This window comes from Danio aesculapii, chromosome 3 (assembly GCF_903798145.1).
Source record: "Danio aesculapii chromosome 3, fDanAes4.1, whole genome shotgun sequence".
Classification (NCBI taxonomy): Eukaryota; Metazoa; Chordata; class Actinopteri; order Cypriniformes; family Danionidae; genus Danio; species Danio aesculapii.
In genome coordinates, this window is record NC_079437.1 from 4417863 (window position 1) to 4427207 (window position 9345).

Here is a 9345-nt window from a genome sequence, read left to right on the forward strand (position 1 = left end):
TGGTATAACCGGAAACCACATCCTAAAAATACTAACTAATACTACGGGAATGTTTTCTTTGGTGTTCAACGGAAAAAAAGAGTCATGCCGCTTTGAATGACGAACTTCTTCTGTGTTTCAAATTTTTCCAGTCTGTCTCTCATTTGTCCAGCCCGTAACCTCCCCCTCATCCTCAAACTCTTTTTAAATTTTTTTTGAAAGGGTGTGATTCGCTGGAAACACTGAGCTGACGTGTGATCTTTTCTGATTGGTTAACGCATACCTTGTGTAACGTGAGTACAGTTACCCAAGCCTTAAGGAATAGGCTGTAGCAATCATTTCCAAGACCCCCGCGACATCATTAACAGCCACGAGGAAACTCCATTTGCTGTCTGGATTCAAGATATCCTCAGGTTTGACTTTTACATTTATGTTGTGAAATCTGTTTTATTGAACCTAATCAACAGATTTATGGACAGTATGGGAATATTGGTTTTATCAGAAGCATAGCTTATAGAGGTTTTGAGTGGACAGAATACATGTTTTAGGAAGGGTCAGAAATGTTGAAATTTTAAGAATGGGTTTTAAACCACAGCGGTTTGAACTGTAGTTCTGCCGATTGACTAAAGTTATCAGTATTGATGGTAAAAAAACTGTACATTCTAGTCAAACCAACAGAAATAAGGGCATTAATGATAGCTATAAATGTAGGAGAGCATTGATTTTATGTGATTGTATTGTATTGCAATATGGAGCAATTAAATGTTGATGTTAAATCAAAAGTAATTCACAAATACTTGATAATGAAATGATTTAATGACAATAATTCTCTATGGTTACAACTGAATTAGTTACAAAATAACTGTATAAACTGATCAAATATGAAATGATAAAACATATGATATAAATTATACCCAGATTAAATGTAAAATTGAAGTTACCAGAGGTAGAAGAAGAGACACAGGGGGAGGGAGAGAGAGACAAAGAGAAAAGGCCCAGAAGTTAGCCTGATTGCAGTAGAGTCAGAGAAGATGGAGGAAAGGAGCAGCGCAGGAAAGCACAGAGACAGAAAACGAGGCCAGAGCAGAGTTTCCCGCCTATTTTCTATTTTTCTTGGCCATGTGACTACAGCCCAAATGCTGAGACATTCAAACTGACCAATCAACATGCGACCACATCGTAAAACCCCCAAAGTCCACATACCAGGCTCTGATCTTATCAGTATCTACCTTTGGAGCCAGTATGGACCTTCTTTGGTGAAAGACATGTTTTTCCATATAAACAAATGCATATGATAATTTTCATAATTACAAAATGTTGATGAGAAAATGCTTGAAAATGTTTATTAGCAGATCAGTTTTTGTTACATGAAGACCACTGATTTTTGCTCTTTAGTGATTTCCGTTTTCTCAGAAAATATGGTGGAGGTCTTCCCTGCCCCGAAGTCCAACATTGTTCCTCTCTGTGGCCAAACTTATTACAGGTCATACAAAGCCTGTTTTGTTTGCCTGAGGGTTGATTGCTGTGATCATCTGAGGTTTGAGGGTTTTTAAGACTCTCTAATGCTTCTGCACCATGCGTCTTGGCTGCGCTATGGTGTGGCATCACCTCAAGTACTGAAACGGAGAAACTCTTTTGAGCTACGGCATCTGAACAAATCATTTCAGATTTATTACAGGTAACTTCATCTGAGAAGTGAACATGCTTTTCAATCCCACCGCTGCTAAGCATTTTTGGAGACACAAACTTCTGTGCTTTTAGCATAGCTTTTAAATCTGCAATGGTGTCTTTTTGACTTCTGCATTTTCCAGCCAGAGCTAACTGTTGTAGGAATGGGTTTTAAAACCACAGCGGTTTGAACTGTAGTTCTGCAGAATGACTAAAAAGTTATCAGTATTGATGGTAAAAAACTGTACATTCTAGTCAAACCATTCTTCTGCAATCTTATATCAGCATTAATAGCTATAAATGTGGGAGAGCGTTGATATTATGTGATTGTATTGTATTGCAATATGAAACAGTTAAGTGTTGATGTTAAATCAAAAGTAATTCACAAATACTTGATAATGAGATGATTTAATGACAATAATTCTCTATGGTTACAACTGAATTAATTACTAAATAACTGTATAAAATGATCAAATATGGAATGATAAAACATATGATATCAATTCTACCCAGATTAAATGTTAAATTAAAATTACCAGAGGTAGAAGGAGAGACACAGGGGGAGGGAGAGAGAGACAAAGAGAGCAGGCCCAGAAGTTAGCCTGATTGCAGTAGAGTCAGAGAAGATGGAGGAGAGGAGCCGAGCAGACCAGGAAAAGACAGGCCAGGAAAAGCCCCAGAGCAGCGTTTACCACCTATTTTGTCTCTTTCTTGACCATGTGACTAAAGCCCAAATGCTGAGACATTCAAACTGACCAATCAACATGTGACCACATCGTAAAACCCCCAAAGTCCACACACCAGGCCCTGATCTTATCAGTATCTGTCTTTGGAGTCAGTATGGACCTTCTTGAGACCTTTCTACATAGGGTTTACTAATATTAAAATTGTCTGGTTGCCTCCTGCTCATTCATACTAAAAGAATAGTTAACTTAGTAATTTCCATACAACTTGCTAATATCAGTGATTTAATGTTAAAAAGATCTTCATGCTGCCGTGCCACACTGTACCGTACAGTCAAATGCGCCTTAACAATCTAAATAAATCACGTCACAACATAATGGTAGTGCAGACTCCACTTGATCTACTGGATACAAAAGATTTCAGGAGAATAACTGAACTTAACACTTCATTTTCCAGATAAAAGTGTATCATGCCAATTACAGAATCAAATAATCAAAGCCAATTCAGAAATGTAGAACATCAATTACTCAAAGATAAATCCAAGAGTTAGGGATGGATGAAGTACGTTGCAGCATATAAGGATGCTTTCACACCTGCCTTATTTAGTTTGGTTGAATCGCACTAGAGTTCGTTTTCCCTCTTGGTGTGGTTCGTTTGGGCAGGTGTGAATGTAGCAATCGTACTCGAGTGCGGACCAAAAAAGCATACCGAGACCTCCTTGAAGAGGTGGTCTCGGTACACCTTCAAACGAACCCTGGAGCGGTTCGTTTGTGGTGAGAATATGATCCAAACTAAAACAGACCCAACCACAGAAAGTACTGTGCCTTTTTAACTAATCCAGCTGCCGTAGGCCGATTGCGCTGTGCATTATGGAATGTGGAGGAAAATATTTGTTGACAGTGCTTTACCAACAGAGAGAGAGGGGGAAAAACATTACCTGATAGATCGTTGGTAATATTTCCGGAAGATATCGCAGTTTAACCTAATTAATTCACGCCTCCTGAAGCCGCAGCCGTGCTTCATTTTCGAAATGTATAGTTTGTCTAAAGTGATGTATACAAGCTATATAGTATAATACGAGCAGGGATACAATCAGCCAGCGCAGTCATAGCTCCATAGTCAAAAGATTTTGTCTTCCGGTTTGTTTACTTGCGGGAGTTCCATTAGCATTTTCCCACAAATGAATTCTGACCAATCGAGAAGCAGTTTAGGAAATACGTTCAATAACATCTGGCCAATGAGTGATGTGGATTTAGTCAGATGACTGCATTTTAGTTCTTTTCATCTGGTTCGGACCAAAGCCAGCAGCAAAGACGTCAGATAATGCTACAATGTATCATTTGTTGCCCTTGGTCTGGACCAAATGAACCGAACTACAGATGTGAAAGCACCCTTAGGGCGTACTCACACTATGCTATCTGAACCGTGCCCAGGCCTGTTTCCCGGATTGTTTGAGTGCTCTGAATCGCGTTCAGGCACTATTCACTTGGCCGGCCCTGGCCCGGTTGGAAGAGGTGTTCCAGAGCGTAGTTCACTTGGGCTTTGGCGCAGTACGCTTGTAGTGTGAGTGCAAAGCGCGTCAGAGCCCGAAACTGAAGACGAGACGTGACTTGTTTCATATGGATTTATTAATCATTCATACTGTTCAATGAACGCAAACTCTCGTAGATTATTAAAGACACAAACCCCTCACTGCATGACAGCTGCTTCTTCAGCAATCCTCCTAATTCCTGCAGCACAAGGACTTAATGGTTGCTTATGAGCGTGAAAAGTGGCTGATCTGTTCAGCAAAATCGATATAACGAAAACGATATGACTAAAGAAATCTCCACTGTGCTGAGCGAAAGCGCTTACTGAAGAGTGTATCATCGATGACGTAAGCGTGCTCAAGCTCAAATGTAATGTGAGTGCGGGCCGTCGGGGGAGACGAGAGGGGGGACAAGCGTGCTTTGGCCAGGTTCAAGGCAACTGTACATAGTGTGAGTGCGCCCTAAGTCTTTAATACAGAGCTCAGAGACTTAAACACTGCAACTGGGTATCCTGGCTACAATATGAATATCTTTGCACCTTTCCCTTAAATACTCAAACAGCCATAAATTCAAGACAATTGAAGCTTCACAAAGACCGTTGCCTGGTAATGAGTTGATGTGTGAACCATTTGCTCTGGGGTGGGAGATCTGGCAAAGATCTTATCAAAGCAGAAACTCAGATTAATATACACAAGTGAAATATTACAGGGAAATTGCGATCACTTTACCAGTCACACGGAGACATTTAAAATGATACCAAACATGAGTATAGAGCTACGAGATACACCATATTAAAAACCTCTACACTGGTGGGGAAAGTAAAGGGGGGCTCAAGGTGGGTGACTAAGAAATTTGAACACCTGGTTTTCATAGCTGATCTTCTTCTCAGATGAGAAAGTTTATTGTTTTAGTGTCTGGGCATCCTTGTGGTCTCGCCTCAGGGATTTCCACAACAGTTCTCAGGGTTTCATACTATGGAGAGACTTAGTCATCCTTACATGAGTAAAGAGCAAATGCAAGTATGTGCAAATAACAGCAAATGTCTTTGGTGTCAATATAATGTCTCAGTGTTGTTCTGTTTGAAAAGTTTATTCTAAAATCTGTTGCTTGTGTGTTTGTTATTAAACAGAAGATCTGAAATCTGAGCAGCAGATTCATCTTTATCTGAAAGGCCTTACCAAACCTGTTGATGTGAGTATATATTTGTCCTTACCTAAGAAGATTTGACAGTTTTTTCCATGTATATAATATTTTCTGAATAATTTGTATTGAATAGTGAATTCCTAGGCGTTTATATTCAACAAAGATTTAACAACAGGTAATTTATAAGAATATATTATGTTATAACTTGACATTGGGATTAAGGTTGTGCGATGTCGACCAATTTGGCATCGTACGATGTCTAACGTGAAACATCGCGATGGACAATGGCATTGTCGTCATAGGCGGCAGTGAATTACTTATTAATGAATAATTAAATAATTCATAAGGAATTAATTATTTGTAGTCTACACTCTCAGAAAAAAAGGTACATGGTGGTACAAATAATGTTCCTTAAGGCAGTGTTTCCCAACCTTGTTCCTGAAGGCACACCAACAGTACATCTTTTGGATGTCTCCCTTAACTGAACCATTCATTTCTGGTTTTCAAGTCTTTTCTAATGTTCTGATGATTTGATTCAGGTGTATTTGAATAGGGAGAGATTGAAAATGTGTACTGTTGGTGTGCCTTCAGGAACAGGGTTGGGAAACACTGCCTTAAGGAACAGTTTTGTACCTGTAAAAGTTGCACCTTATATGGTACAGAAAATACCTCTTATGATACTCATCTGTACCTTTATGGTACAATTGAAATGAAGGTACATAAGTGTTGGACAACTCCTCCTTTATAACAATATCTATGAAAATAAATATGATTGGAAAGGCAAAGTGATTTTATGAATAATTTCCATGTCCTTAAAGCTACAAACTGCAATGGTACAAATTTCTTTGTCTTAAGGTTCAATTCTGTTCCATAAAAAGGTACTGCCCCAGTGACAAGGGTTTGTCTCTTCTTTGGTACAAAATTGTACCATTTTTTTTCTGAAAGTGTACCGTTTCAACTACCTGACCCGCATGGTCTTTGTTTTGCCCATAACCAAATCATAAATAAATAAAGATAAATTACACACAAATTACCACCTGTCAATCCCTTTTTCCACTGGACTGGCATGAATAGGCAGAGTGAGCTGTGTCGTTATAATGGCGTCGACAAACTTGGTTGGTAAAAAAAGTTGCACAACCAACAGTATCTGAGGTTTTAGCTACAAGTACAAGCGTGAAAGCGGAAGATTGAAGCAGTGTACTGACGCTTTGGCACGTTACCTGATAAGATTCAAAAGACCAAAGAGTCATTAGATAGAGACAAGATTAATTAAATATCACGTTTAACAACTATAGTGATCCATCCAGCGGTAGATCCTTGATAAACTCTCCGACGTGCGCTGCTCTCTGGGGTTTTGTGCTCAAAGCACCCGCTGACTGCCTGGAGCTCAGACGAGCACATGACAGTGTATGTGTGTGTGTTCACATGATGTGCGTTTTCAGTTATAGTGTGGACGGAGGGCTGTTCAGAAAGGCTAGATGAAACACCAGTGTGGACGTGGATCATTTTTGTTCTAAAATGCCATTTTAAAACTAAGACGTATTAGTATAAATGGGCCCTAAGTGTGTAAACGGGGGCGGGGCGGAGGATCTCGATGCCAGCTCAGCATTGTGATGTCTATTGGCCATCAGGCTATTGACGATGACATCGTCTATTGACCCAACCCTAATTGGGATAGATAGATAGATAGATAGATAGATAGATAGATAGATAGATAGATAGATAGATAGATAGATAGATAGATAGATAGATATATATTATGGATTTTTTTTTGTACAATAAAAACTCAAGCTTTATGTTATTCAACTAACATTTATCTTTTTAAAACACTGATACACTGATATTTCAGCATGTTTCTTTCAAGCCTTCCAATTTGCATTCATGTTTTAATTTGGTCATATCTGTAGTAAATATTAAACTACACACACCAGTATCACATCAGCAATTATGTGGTTGCCTCACCCATAAAATTAATTTGATTTCATTTGAACACATTTACTTAAAAGGGATTCACCTCAGGGTTAAAGGAGGCTGAATGAAAGTTGTTATTACAGCATGTTGCCTTTATTCACTTCATTCTCCTCCTGACAGAAAGAATGAAGCGTCTGAACATCGCTCTCCTTTTGCTCCTCGCCTTCGGTTCATCGAGTGCTGGGAAAACATTCTGGACTTACCTAGGAACGCGCTGTATTGAAGACTGCAAGGTCTACTGGGGCGAGTACAAGTGCAAGACTATTGCTAAAGATGGACAGATTGAGACAATGTACTGTTCTCCTGAAGAAAACACAGACTACTGGGGCAGGAGGTGCAAAGGGTGCGAGAAGCATGGATATGACTACTATTGGTGCCAAATTGATTTATTTCAGTGGGGATACTGTGGGTTGGTAAGCATTGAAAACAATCATTATGGGTCTCAAACAGGCGCCCTCTGCTCCAGTGAGTGTGGAAAAAGTAGTAAAGGCTACTATCATTGTGTGGTTGAAGATGGGCTTGATTACTGTTCACCTGATGAAAACACAGATTACATGAACAGACCGTGTAAAGTAGACAGCCCATGTGGAAAGCACAATAATGACTACAAGTGGTGTGCAGTGGAGGGTGGCTGGGGTTACTGTGGGCTCACGGAGCCAAAGATGTTCCACCACCGGACCCATAAAAATGATGTTTGCATTAACGAATGTCGGTATTCTAAGAGTAAAGAATATTACTGGTGCGACACTGTCAATAGCAGGGAATACTGCTCTCCAGAGGTGGATGTAACTTATAGAGGCATTCCCTGTCACCCAGATCACTCCTGTGGCTTACATGGCAAAAGTTACAACTGGTGCTGGACCTCAGAGACAAAACGTGGTTACTGTGGGCCCATTGAGCCTGCAGAGTGCTCATACGTCACTGATACACATCTCAGCAGCAGAACCCCTGAAAACAACCTCAAGGAAATTGTGGCATGCAAAACGACAAAGAGATTGACGACCACCATTTCTGTTGAGCCAGCTTCTAGGTTCATTGCTGAAGGAAGTGCGTTTAGACAAGACGTGGAATTCTTAATCAAACAATGGCACAATGGGTATCTGCTGGATGAGGCCCGCTCTAATCTGATACACTCTCCCATTGTTCGTATTGATATAAAGAGTCCCGTAAACCTCAACAACCAACGATACTACAACCTACAGGTCCTGGTGAATATACCAGGGAAGACTCCCCGAAGCGTCATCTTGTCCCAGGTCCTTGTGCCTCAGGGAGTCCCAGCCCGTTACATTCGCAAAGCCTTTCTGGAGGGTCTCAAGTTGCGAGGTCGCATTATTATTGATGTTACAAAAAATCAGGTTTAGATCCGTGAGTTTGACTTTCTGCTTTAATGTTCTCTGCTGATGGAATGACTTAGCTTAAGTGTCCTTAAGTAATGTAAAAGTATGTTTTAAGCATACTTCATGTATTAACAGCTATGTACTAATAGTACACTTGAAAGTGTTGAGACTAAATTGGCTCATTTTTAGTATATAAAAGAATGTTTTCAGTGTACTATAAGTGTAACAGTAGTAGTAGTAGTAGTAGTAACTAGTCTACAATGACATTTTTCATTTGTACTGCCAGTGAACTCGTGAGTATACTAGTGGTATACTTCTGTAATACCTGTGAATAAACAAGTACTTGAGCAAATTACCAGTTTGTCCTATGCTCATTATTTAGCCATTACATTTAACCTATACAACTGTACACACAGTAAAGGCTGATTTATACTTCTGCGTCAAGCCCATGCATATGCTCCGGCGAAGCCTTCACGTGGTCGCATACCCCTCATCATGGCCACCACCGACGCACACCTGAGGTGGGAGCTGACGCATATGCAACAACTTTAATCATAAGGTAAACACAAAACAACAGTTTCTATCTGGAGCTCCTTCATGGGACTCGACACTTGTAAACAGTCGCTCCAATGGGTTCGTGCGGCTCTCACCCACGCCCACACTTATCAGTGCTATAAAGCTGACCAATCACAGAGCTTGCACTATGCGTCACTGCGAGATGTGGTTACATTTTTTGAGAGGTCAGCATCGGCGAAGGCTGTGCGACCGTGCTGCACCCTACGCGTGCGCATGACGCAGAAGTATTAATCAGCCTTAATAGACACACACACATCCTCAACAATTCCTGGCATTGCAGGGACTCAAACCTGCAACCTTTGGACCATAAAGCTGACTCTTTCAACACCAAGTGCCCTTGTGAAAAAAGTATTCGATTTCCAAATATATTTTATATTCATCTGTGCATTGTAAATTTAAATATAAAAAATGTGTACTGCTTGTATATATTTTTAACAATACAAAGTGTTAAAGGGCAC

At 40.1% G+C, this 9345-nt stretch overlaps 1 protein-coding gene across 2 annotated transcripts; it reads left to right on the plus strand.

Moving 5' to 3' along the window:
• The first annotated feature begins 201 nt into the window (after positions 1-201).
• LOC130217695 (uncharacterized) lies at positions 202-8666 on the plus strand. Of its 2 annotated transcripts, none has more exons than XM_056449864.1 (3): positions 202-392; positions 4990-5051; positions 7095-8666. In XM_056449864.1, the coding sequence occupies exon 3, from the start codon at positions 7100-7102 to the stop codon at positions 8333-8335; it is 1236 nt and encodes a 411-aa protein (XP_056305839.1). In that variant the 5' UTR covers positions 202-392; positions 4990-5051; positions 7095-7099; the 3' UTR covers positions 8336-8666. The 2 variants fall into 2 exon arrangements, with proteins under 2 accessions (XP_056305839.1, XP_056305848.1); XM_056449873.1 differs by having other exon boundaries at positions 7099-8666.
• The last annotated feature ends 679 nt before the right edge of the window (positions 8667-9345 follow it).